Source organism: Mirounga angustirostris, unplaced genomic scaffold (genome assembly GCF_029215605.1).
Source record: "Mirounga angustirostris isolate CCGP_5_RB_7025 unplaced genomic scaffold, mMirAng1.0.hap1 SCAF_17, whole genome shotgun sequence".
NCBI lineage: Eukaryota > Metazoa > Chordata > Mammalia > Carnivora > Phocidae > Mirounga > Mirounga angustirostris.
In genome coordinates, this window is record NW_026991725.1 from 21,591,915 (window position 1) to 21,615,291 (window position 23,377).

The 23,377-nt window shown below is 56.3% G+C and overlaps 1 protein-coding gene across 2 annotated transcripts; it reads right to left on the reverse strand.

Annotated features, from left to right (window-relative positions):
• Nucleotides 1-316: 316 nt before the first annotated feature.
• Nucleotides 317-14,669, reverse strand: XYLT2 (xylosyltransferase 2). Of its 2 annotated transcripts, none has more exons than XM_064583575.1 (11): nucleotides 14,452-14,669; nucleotides 7,675-8,167; nucleotides 7,219-7,394; nucleotides 6,787-6,989; nucleotides 6,331-6,411; nucleotides 5,171-5,387; nucleotides 4,906-5,082; nucleotides 4,426-4,688; nucleotides 3,951-4,146; nucleotides 3,001-3,334; nucleotides 317-1,510 (listed from the first exon to the last, which is right to left on the reverse strand). In XM_064583575.1, exons 1-11 carry the CDS (start codon nucleotides 14,584-14,586, stop codon nucleotides 1,188-1,190), a joined length of 2,598 nt encoding a protein of 865 aa, XP_064439645.1. In that variant the 5' UTR covers nucleotides 14,587-14,669; the 3' UTR covers nucleotides 317-1,187. The 2 variants fall into 2 exon arrangements, with proteins under 2 accessions (XP_064439645.1, XP_064439646.1); XM_064583576.1 differs by lacking the exon at nucleotides 14,452-14,669 and adding an exon at nucleotides 13,819-14,372.
• Between the last annotated feature and the right edge of the window lie 8,708 nt (nucleotides 14,670-23,377).

Sequence of the window (23,377 nt, forward strand, 5' to 3'; positions counted from 1 at the left end):
CAAACAAACCAGCTTCCCGTGGAAGGGCCGGGTCAGGACCCTCGAGAACTGAACTGGCTCTCGCGCTGGCCTCCTGGGTGGCAATGAGCAAGTGTCCAAGCCTCTCTGGGCCTGTCTGGCCCTCAGAAAAAGAGGGAGCTGCTTTAGATGGGTTCTTGCATCCTTTCTGGTTCTTGGGTTCTAAACCGTTCCCACTCGAGGGAAATGAAACCTCCACTTTCTCAGGGCTGCCAGAGAACACCGGCGAAGACACTGGGGAGAAGGACCAACAGCGCTGGCTTCCCGACACCCAGGAGGAAAGACACAGAGGCTCCACTTAGAGAGATAGAGATATATTTCTTCTGTTGCATATTTCAGACTTCACACGGAGCTTTCAGGCACAATGCTGCTCTAGGTTCTTCGGAGAGTCCTGCCAAGAGTCTTCTTCCCACACTGCTCGCGACGGCTCGCCCCTCCAGGGCGGGAGCCCAGGCCCGGCGTGCAGTTCTGGGTGCCTGGGAGACTCTGCATTGGTCTCAGCAGGCCCTGACGCCCTGCCTTGCCCATCGAGGGGCCGGACATGCTGGAAGGCCCTAGAGCCGGCCCCACCCCTTTCTTCTACGGCCCCCTGGCTACAAGAGGAGAGGCGATCCCGCTAGAGTCCAGCTCTGCAGAGCTCCCCCAAATCACCTGGTCTCTGGGCCTGAGAGCCTGGCCCGGCACTTGCACCCCCGTAGAGCCTCAGCCGTAGGCACCACAGGCCCAGGCTGGGGGAACGAGGCCCCGGAGAGTGAGGCAGGCCCAGCCGCCTCCGGAGCGACAGCAGATGGGCTCGTCAGGGCCCTGCTCCCCAGAGCCATGGCCCACTTCCTGGGGCTGCTCTGAGCCCTATTGCACAGTTTTCATTTCCAGTTCTTCCCTCTACTACCCATTAAAAAACAAACAAAAAAAACCCCCCAAAACAACAAGAAACCTAGAAGGGAAAGTGGGGAAGAGCGGGGCGTGGAAGCTGGAGCCCTTCTCCCCACATTCCTGCCCACCTCTGGTCCCCAGCAGAACCGTCGGCAGTGAGGACCACGCCCCCTTCCCTGCCGTCTGCGCGGGCTCGGGATGGCTAGCATGGCCTGCGTGTGCCTCCGGTTCTCGTCCCTCCGCTGTCTGTAAGGTGCAATTCCCCGGGTCCTCCGGACGCACTGGCTGGGGCCCTGCTACCTGAGTCGCCCGTCCGCTTTGACGGGCCCCAGCTCTGATTTGGGGTCGGGGAACACGGAGCTCCAGCTGGTCAGTCTGCAGAGCTCCAGGGACGGGCAGGCGGAGGGGCCCATGGTGCACAGTCCGGCCACAGACCAGAAGCCACTCAGCTCCCCATCTGTCCAGGCCTCAAGTGCCGGGCCTGTGAGCTCCGCGTGCCGGCGGGCGGCCTCCTCCGCGGGCTCAGGCTGAGGCAGGTTCAGGATGCCGCTGAGGCCCTGGAAACTCTGCTCCATGTACTCGTTGTGGGGCGGCCCGGCGTGCAGCCAGCTGGCATCATCTGGGGGTATGGAACAGGTGGTAAAGGCCAGCCCCTGGGATTCGGGTCTGGGCACCCCAGCGTCTGTCCCCATTCTACCGGGGAGTCACATCTCGCTGAGTGACCTGTGACCTTGCGCTAATCCACAGAACTTTCTGTGCCTGTAAAACTGTTCGTTTTTACCAAGTCAAGACCGTAATCTCTGAATTCCCACCTTGAGGATTCAGAACAGTGGGATCAAGGCACTTTGGAAGATAACGTAACTTGCCCATAATGGTCTGGTCTCTGTCCCCGTGCCCCTTCTCAGCCACCCCCAGGGGTTCCCAGAGCCATCAGAGGCCCCACCCTCGGGCCCTCAGCTGTGGGGCCCTGTGCGCTTGGCTAGCCAGCCCTTCCCACCACCCCTTACCTCCTACCCCCTAGACCCTCTGTTCCCCCCATGCACCAGATGCCTGTGGGGTTTGTCTCCTCAGCTTAGAACAGCCCTCTCTGTCTATAAAATTCCAGCTCCTCAGGGCTCAGCTCCAATACTGGCCTGCTGGAGAGCTGACCTCCACCGGTCCCCATCTCCTGCATCAGGCTCAGAGTCCCCGGGGAGCAGGGGTATGGCTTCTCTGCTCGGGATCTGCCGCAGCCCCCCTAGTACCCCATCCTTCTCTGGGTTACTCCTGATCTTCTCTGTGGTAAGATGTAGCCAGAGAAAGGAAACATCACCTACCTATTGAGCACCTACTGCATACAAACCATGTTTACCCACATACTCATCTCTAATATTTCCCAGGGGGTAGTTGTACTAGGCCTCTCTTGAGGGAACCTGAAGCCCATGCCTGTGTCCAGAGCCTGCTCCCTTAGCCTCAGCCGACTGTGAGCTGGGCCATGGGATCCTGCCCACCCAGCAACACGGCGGACTGGGTGGCCCATCAAATCTGCTGCCCCAAGACTGAGGAACCTGGGGACCAAGAGGCCCTGGTCAGTCTCCAGTGCACGGAGAGACCAAGTATCATGTATTGAGAAGCCAGAGCCTGGGGCTGATACACAGACAGGGGACAGGTAGCCCCACAGAGACAACAGAGAAAGGACCTCTGGTTCCCGGGGTACAAGGGGGGGGACCAGAGACATTTCCTGGGTTCTGGGGGACAGCCCTACATTCTTCCAATAATTTCCCCATTTTACTTGAGCTGGTTTGAGTTGACTTGTGTTCCACACACCCCGGAGGCCTCCAATCGTTCTATCCCTCCCACTTTACATGTAGTAAGACCGGGGCTCAGAAGGCCAATAACCTGCCAAGGATAAAGGCCCAACTAAAGTGTCAGAGGCACATCCTAAAGCCAAATCCACCTGACCACAAAGCTTACCTCACTACCCTACCGCAGTGTGGGGACACTAAGGGACAGACCACCCAGGCCCCAACCCTGCCCCTTCCCCTTGAGGGTCAGCTCTGATGGTCAGCCTCTTGGGACTGGTCACCTGCTTGGCGAATCCTATTCTGGTTTCTGGGCCTAGATCCTTACCTTTCCTGAGAGGTAGTTTGCGGTTGAAGGTCAAGGGCAGCACGAGGAAGCGGGTCTCACCCAGGGGTTCCCAGAACTGAAGCAGTCGAACAGTCCAGGCCCCTGGCCGCAGGGGCCGGCTCAGTGGGGGCTTGTACTGCGTGACCTCGGTGTCCGCGTCTACCGCGATGTCGTATGACGTGGCCACCACGTAGGTGGGGTCAATCCACACCACAGTGGCTGTGAGGTTGGGGCCCCGGGCCCAGCGCTGCATGGCCACAGGCTCATCCAGCGGCCCCAGCAACCCCCCAAAGTTCCGGAAAAGACGCTCTTTGGGGTCCCACTCGGTGCCGACCTGTAGGGAGGGAGGCAGCTGGGCAGGAGCCTGGGGGGCAAGTCCTCTCTACTCTGGTGCTGCCTCTAACTCTCTGTGTGACCTCGGACCAGTCACTCTATCTTTCTGGGCCTCAGTTTCCCCATTCTGCAGAATGAAGGGCTTGGACTAGGATTTCTCTAAGATCTTTCTCCGCCCTGAGATTTGTTCTAGGCTCCTGCTGTGGCTTGCTCGGTCGTGGTGGGGGCAGTAAGGCAGAGACGAGGTTTGCGGCCCTGCCCAGAGACCCTCCCCACACGAAGCCACGGCCTCTGAGGAAGAGCCGACACTCCAAAGCCTAATGGAATATCAAAGTCCCTCTAGAAGAAAACCACTGCAGTTTCGAAGACGGGGCTTGCGTTGTAGAGTAACTTCGGGCCCCTCCCTGCTCACTCACGTGCACCCCACGGGGGAGGTGCTCCTCAGCGTGCACCCGCCGGGCAGACACCGGCTCCGTTGCGGGGGAGGAAGGGCCCGTGAACCCAGTCCTGAAAGGCCTGACCCAGTCCTTATCCCTCCCTTGGTGTCTGTCCCCCTCTTCCCACTACCCTGAGTCTTGCTGGGGGTCAGGAGAAAGCAAGGGGAGGACCTGTCCCACCTCCAAACTCTGGAGCCGGCTGGCCTGGTCACTGCGCCCCAACAGCTTCAGCGACCCCTGGGGCATCAGCCACATCTCAAGCGTCTCTGCCGGCCCCTGGGCTGAGGGCTGCACCGCCTGCGTCACCAGGTAGCCCTGGAAATGGTCGTCATAGAAATACAGGTGCACGCTGGACGGCAAGCCCCGGGGCTCAAACCTAAGAAGGTGCCGGCAGGGAGAAAGGGAGATGCCATCAGCACACCCGACTTGGCCTGGAGTCCCAGGGAGGGGGGCTCTGGGGCTCTGGGGAATCCCATCCCCAGGTGCGGCCTTTGCCCCAAATCTCACACCCGCAGCACCTATGGGCCTGGCTCTTGCTCTGTTTTATTTGCCTCTTCCCCTGCTTGGGACTGGGGGCTCCCGGGGGCGGGGCGGACTCTTCCTGACCGGCCTCCCCACACGTGGAGGGCTGCGACAGGTCAGAAGGGGGTCTCACCTGCAGAGCGGGGTGGCCAGCGGGGGTGCCGTGGCGGCAGCGTGGCGCAGGCTGAGGCGGGCGAAGGCGGTGTACGCGGTGAGCGTGACGTCACTGAGCCCACTGGGGCCATCGGCCGCGTCGTACGTGTTCTCCCAGTAGGCCTTGAGGGCCGGCGTGCCCGGCGGGTAGCTGCCATACAGGTGGGCATCCAGGATCTCCAGGACCTCCTGGTTCACGGTCGACTCGAACTTCCGGGCGAAGAAGGTGGGTCTGGAGACTTGCTGGAGCGGGAGAGGCAACGGGGCTGAAGGGGCCTGGAGGTCTCGGGCGGCGTGGCTCGGGTCGGGGGGGCCCCCCCTGCTGCCGGCGAAGCCCCGAGAATGGCTACAGGGGAAGCCCCCTCCCCCCAAGATTCTCTGGTGGGGGCTCAGCCTGAGTCCCTTCTGCCCCCGAAAGCACAGAGAGAAGGGCCGGCGGGGGGCGGGGGGCGGGGGGCACCTGCAGCCGGAGGGCGTCCCGTGGCTTGAAGTCGTTGGGCGAGCAGCCACACCAGTCCACGACATGCTTGTACTGACACCTGCAGCCCAGCCTGCGGTTCCAGTTGGTGACCCGCAGGTTGTTGTCCACCAGGCTCTCGCAGGCCGGGCTGTTCTCCAGCACCGTGTGGAAGAAGGACTGCGGGGGGCGGGGCCGGGGGTGAGCCGTGGGCGCCCCGGCCCGCAGCCTCCCCGGCCTCGCGGAGTGGGGGGCCCCGGGCACCCACCTCGGCGGGGAGCAGCGTGTACGTGTAGAACTGGCGCAGCTGGGCCACCAGCGGGTCGTCCGTGTACACCACGTACTCCACGAAGCTGCGCGTCAGCACGAACCAGTCCGAGCCGCCGTCCACCACGATGCCCGCTGGGATCTGCCGCTCGCCCAGCCGCCACATGTGCGAGTCGCACTCGTGGAAGAGCCGGTCCAGGCCCTGTTTCTTGATGAACCTGCGGGGGGCGGGGGCAGATGGGCCATGATGAGGATTGTGGGGGGGTGCAGACAGACCACGATGAGCGTCATGGGGGCGGGGGCAGACGGGCCATGATGAGGGTTGTGGGGGGCGGGGGCAGACGGGCCACGATGAGGGTTGTGGGGGGGGCAGACGGACCACGATGAGCGTCATGGGGGCGGGGGCAGACGGGCCATGATGAGGGTTGTGGGGGGGCAGACGGACCACGATGAGCGTCATGGGGGCGGGGCAGACAGGCCACGATGAGGGTTGTGGGGGGGGCAGACGAGCCACGATGAGCATCATGGGGGTGGGGGCAGACGGGCCATGATGAGGGTTGTGGGGGGCGGGGGCAGACGGGCCACAATGAGGGTTGTGGGGGGGTACAGACGGACCACGATGAGCGTCATGGGGGCGGGGGCAGACGGGCCATGATGAGGGTTGTGGGGGGGGGCAGACGGACCACGATGAGGGTTGTGGGGGGGGCAGACGGGCCACCATGAGCATCATGGGGGTGGGGGCAGACGGGCCATGATGAGGGTTGTGGGGGGCGGGGGCAGACGGGCCATGATGAGGGTTGTGGGGGGGTGCAGATGGACCACAATGAGCGTCATGGGGCGGGGGCAGACGGGCCATGATGAGGGTTGTGGGGGGGGGCAGACGGACCACGATGAGGGTTGTGTGGGGGGGCAGACGGGCCACGATGAGCATCATGGGGGCGGGGGCAGACAGGCCACGATGAGGGTTGTGGGGGGCGAGGGGCAGATGGGCCACGATGAGGGTCGTGGGCGGTGGGGGGCAGACGGGCCACAATGAGTGTTGTGGGGGGCAGGGGGCAGGCTCTCTCCTGCGCCCAGGGACCAGCATGCTTCAACCTGGGCGTGGTTGGGAGGCTCTGCAACCCGGCCATGTGTGGGAGGGGCTGCAATGAGACCCCTCACCTGGAGTTGTCCCGGCCATGTGACTTGAGGAAGTTCTTGTCCCGGTTCTTGGACAGGAAAGCCACCAGCTCCTCGTTTGTCCTGGAGAGGGGAAGGGGCACGGGCAGTGTGCCTAAGGGGACTGGCTCGGGCTCAGGCCACACTCCCCATCCCGGCACCCTCTGCCTTCACCCTCTGCTGCTCCCTGCCTCACAGAGGCATCCCTGGATGATGCTCTGTGGTGGTGGGCACCCACAGCTTTCCTCTGCCCCTTGCCCTCTGACCGTGCACCCCAGCTCCAGGCCTCTGCCTGCTCCCTAGTCTCTTGTCACTCTCAATTCTGACATCACCTTCCACCAGCCCCTCCCCTAACCCATGGCTGTGGTCCAGGGACCAGAATGAGGCCTGGGGGAAGGGAAGGAGTCGATCAGGCCCCTCCCACCCCAAGGACCAAGGATTCAGAGCACCGCCCCGTACCTGGTCGGGTAGTCGGTGGCACTGAGGTTGATGAAGAAGTCCCATGCCCAGCCGGGTACCTCCAGCAGGTCCTGCATGCTCCGCAGATACATCCGCAGCAGGCTGGCCCCGCCCCAGATGGTGACCATGCGCCAGGGTGTCACCCGCACGTTCTCGTACTGCCGGGCCAGCTCCACCACCTCACGGTGCAGGTAGTTGAAGCGCTGCGGGGGACGTGGGGGGGGGGTACTCAGCAGCCGCAGGGTACCCCCCCCCAGCATTACAACCTCCCCACCCCACCCCTAGGACAAGTGACATGGAATGGAGAGACCACAGGGCAGGGCTCCAGCTCTAACCGGGGGCCACCCGAGCAGATCAGAGAGCCTGGCTATAGGTGACCGGCTGGGTCTTGGTGCGACTCACTCAGATCCTGTGTTGTCCCCCCAACAGTACCTTGTCTACGTGGATGTAAAAGAAATGCTGCTCGTGGTAGACAGCCTTGAGCAGACGCTTCAGCTGGCGGACGGCACGGCCATGAACCACCAGCATGTAGGCGATTCGGACTGGGGGGCCATCCGCGGGCTGCTGGGCCTGGACCTCGTCCCACTGGATGCCGGGGCTCATCTTCCCTGAGAGGAGAGAACAGGGCCATCAGTGAGGCCCCGCCCCAGGCCACAGGCGGGGGGTGAGCCAGGAGGATGGACTGCCTGCCTTCCAAAGGAAGGACCTCGGACTGGGAGCCTGACGCTCCCGGGGCCCGGCTCCGCCTCGGCCGCCCAGTGCGCTTTATCACCGGCGCCGCCAGGGAGGTGGGCCCCGAGAGCTTCCTCCCCTGGGAAACGAGGGTGAAGCGCCCTGCTGCGCCACCCGCCCGGGGCTGCCCCGCCTCCGCCCGTCTCCTCCTCTTACCAGCCAGCTGGCAGCGCCGGGGCACAGCCTTGGGCATGAGGCTCCCGGCCTGGTGCAGGCACACCACGTTGGCAATCTCCTGCTGGCACTGCTTGGAGCTGGCCCGGGCCAGTGCAGACAGCGCATCCTTGCCCACGATCTCGCACTTGGGGGTGAAGCCGTTGTCCGTGGGCTGGGGGGCGCCCTCCACGCTCCCCGTGTCTCCGTGCGGCGGGAAGCCAGCCGCCCCGACCAGCGCCTCCCCGGCCGCCGCCCCGCTCCGGTTCTGGCGGCCTGGGGCCTCCGGGGCTGGGGCCGGCGGGATGCGGCGGCTGGCTCTGTGCCGGCTGGTGGCCGCCCGTACCACCTTGGCCACGGGCACGCCGGGGCTCTCGGCGCGACCCCGCCAGCGCCCATGCCTTCTGCCCGCGCTGCCCCGCCGCCCGGCCGAACTGTCCGTGTCCTTAGAGCCCTCGCCGGGGTCCAGCGGCCGTGGCTTCCTCTGCCTTCCTTTCTGTAAAACACAGTCAGACACAGGTCATGGGGACAGTCGCTCTCCTCCTGCTGGTTGGCTCCCTGCTGGCCTCGGGCCTAGAAGGCGCTGCCTCACCCTCCGCCCCGCAGCGGCCGTTCTCCGGGGGACTCTGCACAAGGAGCACCTCCGCAGGGAGGCCTCCCCGAGCAGCCGGCAGAGGAAGTGCCACCCTGTCCGGGCGGCCGTGGCAGCCACACCCCCAGTGCTCACACCACAGGGCACCACGTCCCCTCTGTGCTTTGGAAGCAGATGCCGCTCTCTTTTGCAGCAAATAACGAACATGAACGTCACAAAAGAAGGGCATGGAGACCCTGCAGAGGACACAAGAGTTCCCCCCACCCCCACCCCGCCGGGGCCTGGCTAGGAAGAGACAGAAGGAAAGCGTTCTGCCAGCCAGGGCACTTCCGTGCGGGAGGGCGGAGGCTGCGAGAGTAAAGGGGCCTGGCCTGGTGGGGAGCACAGAGGGGAAGCCTGGGACCCCAATACTGGTGGGCTTCTCTGGGAGGCAGAGACCAAGACGGAGTCAGAGCGCATGACTTGCACTGGGTTGACACCCATGGACGACGCAGGGGGGTCGGCAGGCCAAGCCGTCAGCCGGCCAAGCAGGCCTGCCCCCCGTGTTAGACGGGACAGAAGGAAGAGCTTCGGACAACCGTGCAGCTCAGAGAGAGCCCTGGCCAGCTGCTGGGAAGGGCGCAGTCACCGGCTGGAAGGCTGAGGCAGCCACAGCTGGGGGCTGGCACCTGCCGCTCCCCACGCTCCTCACGGCCAGCCGGTTCTCTCTAGAAGGGAAATCACAGCTGCCACACCCTGCTTCCCGGCTCCCCTGCCTCTTCTCAAACCAGGCGCTTCCCTAGATGGTCCCGTCACACCCAAAAGGCATGTGTACCCACCCTCTTCTCCAGCCCTCCCTGTCCCCCCTCCTCGGCGCCCCTCCCTGCTGGGCCAAATCCCACCCATCCTTCAAGAGCCAGCTCCGAGTCCCCTCCTGCGAACCGTCCCATTTGTCCCAAAGGGGAACACAGGGGAGGGACCGTCACACCAGCCCCATGTCCCCGAGTCCGGCGGAGTAGCTGGAACCCTGAGGACGCGTGGCTCGTGTCTGGTGGCCGAGGCATGGAAAGAGCATGAGGCGCCGTGTGACCGCTCTCCTGGCTGCCTGCCTTCTCTGAGCAGGTCCCTCAGCGATGAAATGGGAGGGAGGTGCAAGCATCAGTGAGAAAGAGTGTGAGCTAGTGTGTTGGACGGAGCTGTCTCCGCCAGCCATCTGCCGCGCCCTCGCCCTCGCCGTCGACTCCTCTGTGGGTCTCCCCGGCCACTCACCACGGGCCACAGGCCACGGGCCTTTTCTGGCCTGGCCTCTCGACAGACAGCATGACCTGCTGGGCCACAGCTGCCCTCCTGGGGCTTCCACTGCCTCCCTGGCCGCTCCTCCTCAGTCTTCTTGGCCCACCCTCCATTTTCTCCCAAGACCACCCTGGGGCCCTTCCTCAGCCTCACTTCCTGGGCAACCTCGAGCAGCCTCTGAACTCCAGCCACTCTCAGGTGTCTCTACCTGGCCCGGACTACTCCCTTGAACCTTCAGGTGTTTAACTGCCTGCCTGCTCCCTTGGTATCTCCCTCGGGAGCCTAACAGACCTCTGGAACCCACAAGTCCAAAAGTGAGCTCCTCCTCTTCCTCCCCAACCTGCCCCTATGTCAGTCTCCCCGTCCTGCTAACGGCGACCCCCTCCTTCCAGTCATTCAGGCCGAAACCTTTGCGGAGTCATCTTTGACTCTAGTTTTCCTCACACCCTGCATCGATCCCTCAGCAGTAAGCCCTGCTGGGGCCACCTTCACGTTATGTCCAGAGGCTGACTACCTCTCACGGCCACCCCTGCCCAGCGTCCATGGTCCCCCTGCTCCTCCTCTGGTTCCCTGATGGTCTGTTCCCCTCACAGCAGCCAGTGTGTTCCCATTAAAACAAGCCCCACCTCACCACCCCTCTGCTCCAAACCACCCACGGCCTCCCCTCCGAGGGCGAAACCCACAGGCCCTCCAAGAACCCACACAGGCTGCGTGCCCCGGGTCTAGCCGCGCCCCTGCCACCCCTCCCTTTCCGACCTCATCTGCTGCTAACCTCAGGCTCACTCTCCTCCAGCCACAGTGGCCTTCTCGGTGTCCCTCCAGGCCATGGGCCACACACTGTCCCCTGTGCCTGGAATGCCCTCCCCAGATGTCCCCACTGCTATGCCTTACCCCCTTCAATTCTCTGCTCAGATGGCATCTTCTCAGCAAGGCCCACCCTGACGCACTGGATGCAAACTCCAGCTTCCCTCATCCTCCGCATCACTTTCCCCACAGTGCTTACTTCCTTCTCGCAGGCTAGAATGTATTTATTTCTTTTGTGTTATCCTGTGTCTCTCCACTCACAAGGATGTAATGGCCACGAGGACCCGGCTTTTGTTGTGTTGTTCACTAATGCATTCCAAGAACCCAGAAGAATGTCTGGCAATGGGAGAAATGGCAATAAATATTTGTGGAATGAATGAATGAATGAGTGTAAGGCTCTTGGTATGAGCTCAGCATTTGATAGGATGCTAATATCCTCGTTATTATTATTTCTACTATTGTTACTACCACTGGAAAAGGATTAGGAAAGAGTCAAGTGTGAAGTCAGAAGAGGCGCCAAGGCCCTTAGACACTGCGAACTCTATTGGGTTGAGTTTTCCCTGCCCCTGCCCTCCCCTCCCCTCCCCTCCCCTCCCCATCAGAGCACAGCAAGCACCCCCCCGTCAGGCTGACAGCTACCTTAGGGCCAGAGGCCCACTCCTCCACCCAAGCACCCACACCTTCTGTGCACGGCACCCAGCCAGCCCTCTGATCTCTTGAGAGCTGCCTGATGAGAGCTGGGGGCATCTATGCCCATCTGAGGAGACACTACAAGGGGGAGGGCAGGGTGGGAGGAGGCAGCAGACCTCAGTCCACACCCACATTGGGGAGGGCGCCCTGGACCGGGCAGCCCCCAGGAAAGGTGGGCTGAGTGTATGTCAAGCAGGTAGTGTCTGACCTGGCAACACAGCGGACAGAGAAAGACATTCTCAAGCTTAGGTGGACAGAGATGGCGGGGCCGCTGTGGGCGCTCGGGGTGGAAGCCAGTACCAGCGAGTCAGGAAGTCAGTCAAGAGGGCAGGGCGTGGGGCACACGGCCAGGCTGGCTGCGGTGGGGGACAGGATGCGGGAGGAGATGGGCAGGCTGGTGCTCTGCACTGCAGTAGGGAGCTGGCCGACCCTGAGAAGGTCAATCCCAGGGGAAGCTGGGGGACCTGGAGGCAGCAGTGAGGAACAGGGGGTGGTCCCTGGTGGAGAGTCAGCCCCCACCTCTGCCCCCTCCCACCAATGTCCACAGGGGCATCAGCAGGGCCCCAAACTTGTGCCCCCAAGGGGACTTTCCCCAGTAGCCCTGAGGTCAGGGTGCCCTTTGATTCCTGAGGGTGGGGACTGGCCCTCTGACCTCTGGCCTGGATGCATTCTGGCCTTGGAGGTCCCCCTTCCCCACTGAGAAGGCATTCAAGTCCTCTGCCACTTCCAGAGAACACAGAATCGCTTCCCCCACACCCCACCACCTTCAGACATTTCAGAATGTGTTTAAAGTAAGTGGTGAGACCATGTTTGTGAAAGCTTTTAAAACCATAAAGTGGCTCTTTGGATGTTAATGGTCAGCCCTGGTCTCCACTCCAGCCCCTCCATAGAGGGGCAGAGTGTGCGTCTGAAATGCACATCTGATCCCACTGCCCTCCCCCGACCCCGCTTCACTTGCAACAGCATCCGAGCCCCTTCCTAGGGTCTCTAGGATGCACCCCGGACTAACTCTTGAACCTTCTTCTGGGGAACACGCCACACCCTCCCTCCCATTCCTCGAAGACACCCAGCCACGCCCACTCTCCGCAGGCTGCCCAAACTCTGTCCACTTCTCCCCAGCATGACTGGCTTCTTCAGTGCACAGGCCACTTCCTGACAAAGCCTTCCCCGACCCCCCAGCTCCACCAACCCCCTTGATACTGAGTTTCCTTTCCACTGTCAGTCTCTCCCTGCCCACTGTCTGCCCTCCAGCCCCTGGACCTGGTCTACTTTATTTCTGTATCCCCAGTCTTAGCACAGAGCCCACTACAAAGTACAAGTTAACCATCGTTTGTTGACTGACTGAATGATGGACTGGATGAATGAATCCCTACGCCCAGTGTGCAGGGCTGAGATCATATTATTTCCTGGCGGCACAGCATGTGCCAGGAACTCCTGCAAATACTTCATGGGCATCATTTTCACTTAATCTTCACGATGGCCCAGTGAGAGAGATGCTATGAGTACCCCCTCTTGAGGGGGTACACTACTGAGGACTTGGCAGGAGGTTAGGTGATGCTCCTGTGGTTTCACCACCACTTGGCAGCAGTGCCGGAAGTGGACCTGGGACGGGGAGGTGGGCTGGTCGGACTTGGGCGCCCACCTTCCTAGGCATTATGCCCCGCTGCCTGGCAACCCCCGGCTCTGGCGAGGGGGCTGCTGAAGGGGCCCAAGCACCAATGGCGGCCTGGACTGCACAACCTTTAGGTCGACCTAATCGAGGATGTCTCCCGTCCCAGTCCAGTAAAGCCCTATCGGCTTCTGCCAGGAACCTGAGTGTATGTCAAGCATACACTTGGGGAGGTGGGATCCCAACTATTCTACTGCCCCAGTTCTCCACCCCAGGCTGTGGGCACAACAGCAGGGATTTGAGGCCTGGACAATCTCTCGGCCTCTTCAGAGACTCACAGAGCCATCAACTGGGGGCCACTGGTTTCTGTGAAGCCCCAGCTGCTGTGCCATGGCCCTCCCCAGAGCGGTCACCAGCCTCTGCTCGCACACTCCAGGGTCGGAGGGCTCCCTAACTACCTCGGAGAACGTCTCATCTGCCCAGTCTTCTCACACTGACCCCAAAACACTCTTTCTCCTCCTCCTCCTTACTGGTCCACACAGAACAAGCTCACTCCCTTCGGATGTCACAGAGCCAGCCTCCTCCCGACCCCACTCAGCACCTTTTGGAGTTATGGTCCCACATGACTCTGTTACAGCTCCCTCCCCATGCCAGCCTCTTGGTTCCCCCCAAAAAGGAATGGGCAGCCCTTATCCCAGTTTCCACAACAGGCCTTCCAAAGTGCCCAGATGTAGGAGGGCTAAGTGGACTTGGAGGCTCCCTTGGCCTTCGCACTTCCACGTGGAGAGGCCCAAGAGGACAGGGCAAGCAGAGCGACGGAATCCCAGCCCTAGAGGCACCAGAACCGAGGGGGTGGGGGGAGCGCAGAGAAGCCCTGCGCTCTGGCCCACGACTTAGGGCCAGGGTTTGGCTTACCTCCTGGACCTTCCAGGATGGCCCCAGGCCCCACTGGACCCTTCCTGACCACCCTGGGAGGGGACGTGTCAGGGCCTCCAGCTGAAACCAGCCAAGAGTGAGTGACACTCTCAGGGCAGGGACCTGGGTACTGAGCTGGACAGGTTTGTCCCTGCTCCGGGCCTGAGGCTCTGCTAAACCAGCTGATGCTGTCCCCATTCCCTAAGAGCTAGAGGCCCTCCCCACCCCGCTCCCCCCCATTCCTTAATGTCCTGAGGCCACTCACCTGCTCACCTCCCCCGGCCATCTCCTCCGGAAGACCCACAGCTTTCTTCAGACCCCAGGTTAGGAAAGCCACGCCTGGGGGACACTCCAGTCCTCTCCCTCGGGGTCACTCCCTGCTCCCTCGGTTGCCGTACTGAGTTCCAGCCCCGGGCTCCACTTCTCCACTGGCAGCTGCCACTCAAGCGCAGCTGGGCGCGGATGCCCGGGGTCCCTTGGCCCCGCTCCTCCGCCCACGACGCGCACACCCCCGCCCCCTCCCAACTTCAGAAAGTTTGGCCTGGGGCTCCCCACCTCCGAGCAGGCTCGGGCCCGGCCCCGCCTCCCGGTCCTGCTCCCCGCGCCTGACCTTCATAGCTCCCCGGGCCGGAGACCACCCCACCAAGACCCGCTCCTCCCGCCCGGGCCCCCTGCGCGCCCGCGGCCCGGGCCTCCGGGTCACGCACCGCCCCCGCGCGCAGTCCGTGGGAAAGGGGCACCAGGGCTCCGACGCCCTGCTCCCGGCGGCCGCCCGCGCCAGCACGCACGCGGCCCGTGCCCCACTTCCCCGGCCGGGGCCGCCCGCAGCCCCGCCAGGACCCCGCGCGCCCCCGCGCCCGGCCTGCCCGCCCGCCCGCCCGCCCGGCCGTCGGAGCACCTCGCCCGACTCGTCCTCCTCCAGGCCGCTGAAGCTCCACACCACCAGGCCCTGCAGCAGCAGGATGGCCAACGCCGTGGCGATCGCCAGCTTGTAGCGCCGCACCAGCTTCTGCACCCGCGCGCTCGCCACCATCTTCCTGCCCGGGACGCGGGGTGCGCGCCCAGCCCTGCAACCCGGGCGCGGGCGCGCGCCTGGGCGCGGACCGAGCCGGCTCCCCCCTCCCAAGGAGGCGGGCCGGGCGCGCGCCGGGGCGGGGCGGGTCTGGGGGCGGGGCCCACGGGTCCGAAATGCCGCGCCCCGCGGGCTGGGGGCGGAGCCTGGGGGCGGAGCCTGGGCCCGCAGCGCCGCCCGCCCCGGCCGCGCCGGGTCCGCCTGCCTGGCGGTGCCTTTCCTGTCTCCGTCCGCGGCCCGCCCCTGCGTGCGCTCACCTAGTCCTGGACGGCAAGCCCATTGTACCCGCCGGTGGAGAGGTCGAGCGTCCGACCTCGCGCTGGCCGCCTGGTGTCGCGCGGGGTGGGGCAACTCAGCCCCATGCTGATTAGCTCTCTGCCCAGGGCGCGCAGAGAATGCTAGAACTCCCAGAAACGCCGAGATGGGAGAGATTGTGTAAGTGCGACAGGCCCCTGCTTAAAAACCCTGGAGGCCGCACCAACAGGGCAAAGTGTAACCCCCTTGCCTTGCACCCGAGGCCCCGCACAAAGCCTCGTTTCCTCTCGCCTCTTTTCAGCCTGAGGATCTTAAGGCCTCTCCTCGAGCCGTGGTTCCCAAATTCTAGGGTGCATCGGAAGCACCAGGAGGACTTGATAAAACAGATTGCCGCTCCCCACCCCCGGAGTTTCTGCTTTGGTAGGTCGGGAGTGGCGCCCCGAGAATTAGGATTTTCAACAAGTTCCCAGGTGATGCCGATGCTGCTAGTCTGGGACTACACTTGGAGAACCATTAGACCTTTGCATATCTGTTTTCTTTGCCAAGTGCTAGCAGCTGTTCCCCGCCTCCGTCCTCTTCTCCATCAATGGCATCCCTCCCATCAAGTGCTTCCCCGGCACTGTGCAGTTGAGCACGAACTACATAGCTAGTTGTGATTTCTCTGGGGTCACGCCTTACTCACTTTTGAATCCTTGACCTGACATTGGACACCCAACAGAGCTCAGTAAATGTTGCAAACGAAAGAGGAAGTGAAGCCCAAGTTGCTGTTTTAGCAGCTGACCCTAACCGTTTCTGAGGGTCTGGCATGTTCCAGCACCGCGTAGACAAGATCTGAACACCGGCAGCCCTCGCCTGAACCTGGCAGTTCACGGAGAGAGGGACGAGAAGCGGGAAAGCAGTACCCACAAAAGCAAGGTTCATGGCCAACGGATGAAGCCAAGCACCATGAGAACGAAGCAATAAAAAGAGCAAAACCAAGACTGAAGATTTAAAATAAAGACATTAAGATCCACGACAGAGCAGTCTGGAAAAAGAAATGGTTAATTTTTTTTTTTTCCTGAAAACAATATTAAAGGGGTTTGGAAGTTGCCAGGCCATAAACCCGGTGAGGGAATTCTAAGCTGTGATGAGTACAGGGGATCCAGTTATTTGATGGCACTTAAATAAAACCTCTTTTAATCATCTCTGGCCCCTTTGGTATTTGTAATCATTCCATTCTTAAGCATTAGTTAAATGGGAGAATTGTAAACAATGTTTCAGATGACAGTTTGGCTACTTAAGAGAGCCTATACCTTAAGGATTTTGGAAAACATCAGTTGACATGCCAGCAATTGATATGTTAATTAAATATGGATCTTGTGTGCTCATTAAATCAGGTCCCCTAGGGACTTCTACCTGCCAATACGCCCTCCCCCCACTACACACACCCAATGAAAATAGCTTTATTTTCCACTGATTATTCATAAATAGTATATACTCATTGTGTAACATTTAAAACATAAAAAAAAATAAGGAATAAACTAAAAGTCACCTGTAATCCCATCCCCCCAGATAATCATCATTAATATTTTGGTGCATCCTTTCCCCCATCTCTTTATGTGTATATAATTTTGTATGGATGGGTCATATTACACACATGGCTTTTTAAATATTTTTAAGTGTTTTTCTCTCTTTATCCCCATGTTCCCAGCTTGGTTTACTTGCTTGGTTCTTTTTTCCCTCCTAACTTCCTTCCATCTTTCTCCTAATAATTCACACACGCGATAACATGCGCGCGCGCGCGTGTGTGTGCGCACACACACATTTTTTATTTGGGGTCATTATATTTATTTTTTTTTTAAGATTTATTTATTTATTTATTTTGAGAGAGAGAGAGAGAATGAGAGAGAACGCATGAGAGGGGGGAGGGTCAGAGGGAGAAGCAGGCTCCCTGCCGAGCAGGGAGCCCGATGCGGGACTCGATCCCGGGACTCCAGGATCACGACCCGAGCCGAAGGCAGTCGCTTAACCAACTGAGCCACCCAGGCGCCCCAGGGGTCATTATATTTAAAAGGTTGAATCATATTACATTCACTTTCTCCATCTTGCTTTTCTTCCTTAACCATAAATACATAGTAGAAAGTCCCCCAAGTCGGAGGAGACAGGTCTAACCCATTCTCTTTTTTTTTTTTTTTTTTTTTTTTTTTTTTTTTTTAAGATTTTATTTATTTATTCAACAGAGAGAGAGAGAGAGAGAGAGAGGGAACACAAGCAAGGGGAGTGGGAGAGGGAGAAGCAGGCTTCCCGCCGAGCAGGGAGCCCGATGCGGGGCTCGATCCCAGGACCCTGGGATCACGACCTGAGCCGAAGGCAGACGCTTAACGACTGAGCCACCCAGGTGCCCCTAACCCATTCTCTTTTTAATGGCTGCATAATATTCCACCCCTTCTTGAATGGGTATTCATGTGGATTCCAGCTTTTGCCACCACCACAGGCTGTAGTAAACCTGGTTCTATGCAAATCCCTGTGCACTGATGCTTTTATTTCTATGGTAGGGTTTTCCAGGCATGGGCTTACCGGGGAAAAGGGAATTTAAAATTTTAACAGCATTGCCAAATTGTTTTCCCAAAATGCTGTGACAGTTCGCATTTTCAACAGCAATGAACAAGCATATCGCTTTCCTGAACCCCTTCCAGCAGCAGGTATTACCACTGTTTTTAATTTTTGCTAATCTGATAGGTGAGAAGTGACCTCCTTGGTTTTTTTTTTTAAGATTTTATTTATTTTTAGAGAGAGAGCGCGCGTGTTCGAGCACGGGGAGGGGCAGAGGGAGAGAGAGAATCTCAAGCAGACTCCATGCTGAGCGAGGAGCCCCACATGGGGCTTGATCTCATGACCCATGAATCATGACCTCAGCTGAAATCACTAGTCGGGCGCTTAACTGACTACGCTATCCAGGCGCCCCTACATTTAAGTCTTAACCCACCTGGAATTTGTTTTGTGTATGGTATGAGGCAGAGGTGTGCAAGTCTTTTTTTTTTTTTTTAAAGATTTTATTTTATTTATTTGACAGAGAGAGAGAGAGAGACAGCTAGAGAGGGAACACAAGCAGGGGGAGTGGGAGAGGGAGAAGCAGGCTCCCGGCCGAGCAGAGAGCCCGACGCGGGGCTCGAACCCAGGACCCTGGGATCATGACCTGAGCCGAAGGCAGACGCTTAACTGACTGAGCCACCCAGGCGCCCCAGGTGTGCAAGTCTTATTTAGCACTTGTGCCTGATCAATCTCTCAGTGCCCATTGAGATTTTACTATTTTTTGTAACACACATGTTACTGAGGTATAATATGCATAGATTGATTTCAGTTGGACCATAGAAAATGTGAGGTGCATCGCACCCCACTGTCTCCTCTTTTCTCCAGGTTCCCCGTATAACTTCCATTGTGCTTTTTTCCCCCTTTATTGTAGAGGATTCTTGAACATACAAAATGGCTCCTTAGAAAATCAGAACAGGAGAGCATTTTTTAAGTTTTAAGTGGGCAGCTTGTTAGGATATATTCTTTCTTGTGTGAAGGCTTTCTCCTTAGAGTCTTAGTTTTAGGAGCTATTTATGAGACATGGATGTTGAATGTTTTCAAATGCATTTTCAGCAGCTAGAGTCCAAACTTGGCTCAGTACCAGAGGGCATGCAGCCCCTGCAATAAAGCCTCGAGGCTGTGCCTCCAAGCATCTCCCCAGGCTCTGTCTTCTTGCCTTAATCTGGTTTCCGCTTCTCTGTCTGGTTCCTTGGATCGACACTTCAGTGGGCTGTCTGCTGGGCCTGGTGCTGGCCTCATCCCTAGATGCTACCTTTGGGACACCCTCTGCCAACCCGTGCCCAACCCAGCTCCGGATCCCTGGGCTTCTGCTTGTCAGGAAATAAGTTCCAACATCTATTGAAATGATTATATGGATTTTTCTAATGTGACCTGTTGAGATGATGGATTATTTAAAAAATAGTGTCAACATATTAAAACATCGTTGCATCTTTTGGAGTAAATGTAGCTAGGTCTTAGTAGATTGTTTTTTAAAAAATGGTAGTATAGGGTGAATTGGACTTGCTAAGTATTTTAGTTGGGACTTTTGCATCTATGTTTATAACATAGATTGACCTACACCAGAGGCTGAAGACTGGTGACTCATGGGACTTGTTTATTTGAGCAGCGGAGGGCTTTGAAGTGTTTGGTTTTGAGTTCCTGATGTGGGAGTGCACACTCTCTAGTTCCTGTGGCTCCCACTTTCCCCGTCATTTCCCACCTAAGCAATGCCACCCATTTATATTACTTTCTGGCTTACAGTCACTTGTATTTGCAAACCCTGGTCCATGGTTTTCTTTAGTCTTTTTTTTTTTTTTGGTAGATTTGAGAGTTATATCAGTTTACAACACAAATTGAAGACCATTCTTTCTTTATTCTGTGTTTGAAATAATTTATACAACAATAGACACTGCTATTCCTTAAACATTAGAAAAGCCTTGTCAGCAAAAGCATCTCAGTCAGCAAAAGCATCTAATCTAAGTCTTTAGGGAGCTAATTCTTTGATAACTTCTATTTTTTTTTAAGATTTTATTTATTTGAGAGAGAGAGAATGAAAGAGAGAGAGCACAAGAGGGGGTAGGGTCAGAGGGAGAAGCAGACTCCCTGCTGAGCAGGGAGCCAGATGTGGGACTCAATCCCGGGACTCCAGGATCATGACCTGAGCCGAAGGCAGTCGCTTAACCAACTGAGCCACCCAGGCGCCCCTATTTTTTTTTCTCTTGGTTATTGGTCTATTCAGAATTTTGTGCTTTTTTGGGGAGGAGGTCAGTATTGTAATTTGTGAATCTTTTTTTTCTGGAAAAGAATTTAAACACACCACTATGTTTCTCTTATTTATTGTTCTCAGTTATTTTGTTTACATCTTATGTCAACAGTATGAATTGTTCCAAAAATGAACGGGTCACATCTCTTTTATTTTTCTGTTTAACCAATTGGGAGCCCAAATGCAGTATTCGCTTTTTCTTTAGTCTTCTGAGTTGTCTAAAAAGGCTAGGCTTCCCCCCCAAACCAAAGGAGAGCACTTTGGTTGGAACATTCTGCTTCTGCAAATCATTTGACTGCCACATGGAGTCGCTGTAGGAAGCTGGTCAGTAATGAGAAGGTGCCCAGATGGGCTTTTCCTAGTTTGATCCACAACCCTGCCCAGACCACTAAGCCCAGACAAAATGCCCACTACTCGAACTCCCAGGGTTGTGGTTTCAATACTCATTTCTTGAATCCCCAAACTCTATCTGCCAGCATGTTTCCACTGTGAGAAGTAGAAGCTCCATCCCCAAGTGACTTTAACAAGAGGAAGGTTGGAAAGTTCTGGCTTTGACATACTCTCTATGTTCCAAACACATTGCAAGAGAGAAAAAATATAAACAGGCTTTAAAAAAACACACACACAACAGGATAAACATCTCAGTGGACAAGAAAGAGAACTCCCTGGAAACCACAGTGATAAGCCGGGCCAAAGCCAAGGGCCTATGGGGTAGTGAAGCTAAAATGTTGCACATGGAATAGCGGACAGAGCCAGACTCTCTGGCTGAAGCCAGGGACTGGAGTGAGACCCCTGATGTGTGAAAAAAGGCCAAAAAGAATGGCAACTGACTAGCTCTTAGGAACTATGGCCAAAACTGCAGGCCTGAGGTAAGAGCAGAGCAAACACAGCCTCACAGCCAAGAATTGGGTCGAGCCATCCCATAAGCCCATAAATGCAAGACCCCCAAATCAGTGAAGAGCACAAATTCATGGCTGCCATCACAAGACCAGTCCTGGACTCGTCTTATGGATGCAACCACAAAACTAAATCCACCAGACAAGAAAGAAGGGAGAGAAATACAGAGTATAAAGGAAAAGCAAAAACTCCCAGCCATAATGAGCCTATAAACCAAAATTCCAAAGCACATGAAGAAATTAAATGCTAAATAAACCCACCAACTCAATGTCTGAAATATGCACTCAGATGAAATTCATTTTTTTTTTGGATTAATCTGGTAAAGACTTGAAAATAAGGATGCTCAAAGAGATAAATGAGGACATCATTCGGCAAACAAGAAATTATGAAACAATGCAGATGAAAATAAACTGAATATATAGAAATGACATATAAGCAATTATAAATGTGAGAAATAAAAATGTAGTCATGAAATAAAAACATCTCAAAAGCTGGGATAAATTTTAGGCTGGATATAGTTGAAGATGAAATTGGTGAATTGGAAGATAGTTCCGAAGGATGTACACAGAATACAGCAAGGAGAAACAGGAATTAAAATATAAAAGAAACAGTTCAAAGAGCAGGAGAATAGATCAGGAGCCTCCAATAGGACTTGCAAAAGAAAAGAATGAAGAAAATGGCAGGGAAATCATATTGAAGATATGAGAGCTGAGATTATTCCAGAATTGAAGAAAAAATTCATAACATACAATAGAGATTTTATTTTGTATCCAGTCTGATCATCCATCCCTTCCTAAGTGTATTTAAGCCATTCACATTTATTGCTATTAATGATTTATTTGGACTTTCTTCTGCTATTATACTATATTTGCTGCTCACCATCCATTTTCTCCACATTTTTTCCTCTTTTCCTACCTCCTGTTGAATGGAGAAAATCTTATGTTTTCCTTTTCTCTCCTAGCAGGACCATGCTTGGTACTGTTTTTGTCAACTTACTTAATGCTTTCTGTTTTTTTATATCGTCTTGTGTTTTTTTAAAATATTTTATTCATTTATTTGAGAGAGAGAGAGAGAGAGCACGAGCAGGGGGCAGAGGGAGAAGTAGCTCCCCGCTGAGCCAGGAGCCTGAGCAGGACTAGATCCCAGGACCCCGAGACCATGACCTGAGCCAAAGGCAGACGCCCAACTGACTGAGCCACCCAGGCAACCCTCGTCTTGTGTTTTAATTGCCTTCTACTCACCCCACTGGTGAAGGAGGGATTCCTGACCTAGGGTTATGGGCATGGCCGAACACAAGATACCTAATACTGGGCAGTTTATTCGTCCCATATACTCACTGCCTAGGGAAGGGAGGGAACAGTGCACTGTGCAGCGTCATAGGGGGGTTGCGTTCAGGAACAGAATGTACAAACAGGCTGTGAGGGGCAGGCTTTACAGTATCAAAGGCTGTGATAACCCCTGGTTTTCATGGGAGGCTATTATTGGCTTGTTTGAATAATTACTCAGGCTAGCAAGGAACTGGAACCTGTTCCTCAGGAATAAGCAGGACCTACACTTGGTACCGTTGATAAGGAGGGTTCTTTGGCTGGGGGACCTTATCTGGAGGAGCGAAGTAGGGACAGGAACATGTGGTCAGGCCCTCCTAATGTCGCCGCATGTCAAGGCAGCGCTTGATAATGTTGTTAATTTTCTAAGTGCCATATAGACTGTTTGCTTACTATGATGCTCAATAATTTAGGAAAGAATTAGAATTCTTTATTAATTCTACTCGTGTTTACCTTAAGGGTTTTCAGATGTCTTTGGTGTGATAGTTAATTATAATAGTCTGCAGAGAACTATAATTTTTACTCCCTGTTTTGGAAAATCAGTCTGCCCCCATTCATTCCCACTTTTTCTTAACTTCATCTGGAATTATAAACTTTGTAATTTAAAAAAATATTCTATTTGTTTATTTGTCAGAAAGAGAGAGAGAGAGAGCCCAAGCAGGGGGAGTGGCAGACAGAGGCAGAGGGAGAAGCAGGCTCCCTGCTGAGCAGGGAGCCTGACGCGGGGCTCCATCCCAGGACCCTGAGATCATGACCTGATCCGAAGGCAGACGCTTAACCAACTGAGCCACCCAGGCGCCTCCAGTTTGAAACTATTAAAAAAAAAATTTAGAGTAATGCATGTGTCTTGACTTCATGTAACATAACTTTATAGGTTAAGTTTAATGCCCCTTATTTATGAAGATCATTTTTAAAATGAGATTAACAATTTCAAAAGCAAAGCATATTTATTGCAACAAATCAGTTCAAAAGTGTTTCAGGGGGTGCCTGGGTGGTTCAGTCATCAAGTGTCTGCCTTTGGCTCAGGTCACGATCCCAGGGTCCTGGGATCGAGCCCCACATCAGGCTCCCTGCTCTGTGGGAAGCCTGCTTCTCCCTCTCCCACACCCCCTGCTTGTGTTCCCTCTCTCGCTGTTTCTCTCTGTCAAATAAATAAATAAAATCTTAAAAAATTTTTTTAAAACGTGTTTCAGGACAGCCAGTGATCTTCCTTTCTCTCCCCCTGCCCCCACCCTTTAGAATTAAGCAGCTTTTTGTTTGTTTGTTTTTTTAATTCCAGTTAGTTAACATACAGTGAAATATTAGTTTCAGCTGTACAATATAGTGATTCAACACTTCCATGCATCACCCAGTGCTCACCTTGAAAAGTCCACTCCTGGGGCGCCTGGGTGGCTCAGTCAGTTAAGCATCTGCCTTAGGCTCGGGTCATGATCCCAGGGTCCTGGGATCGAGCCCCATGTAG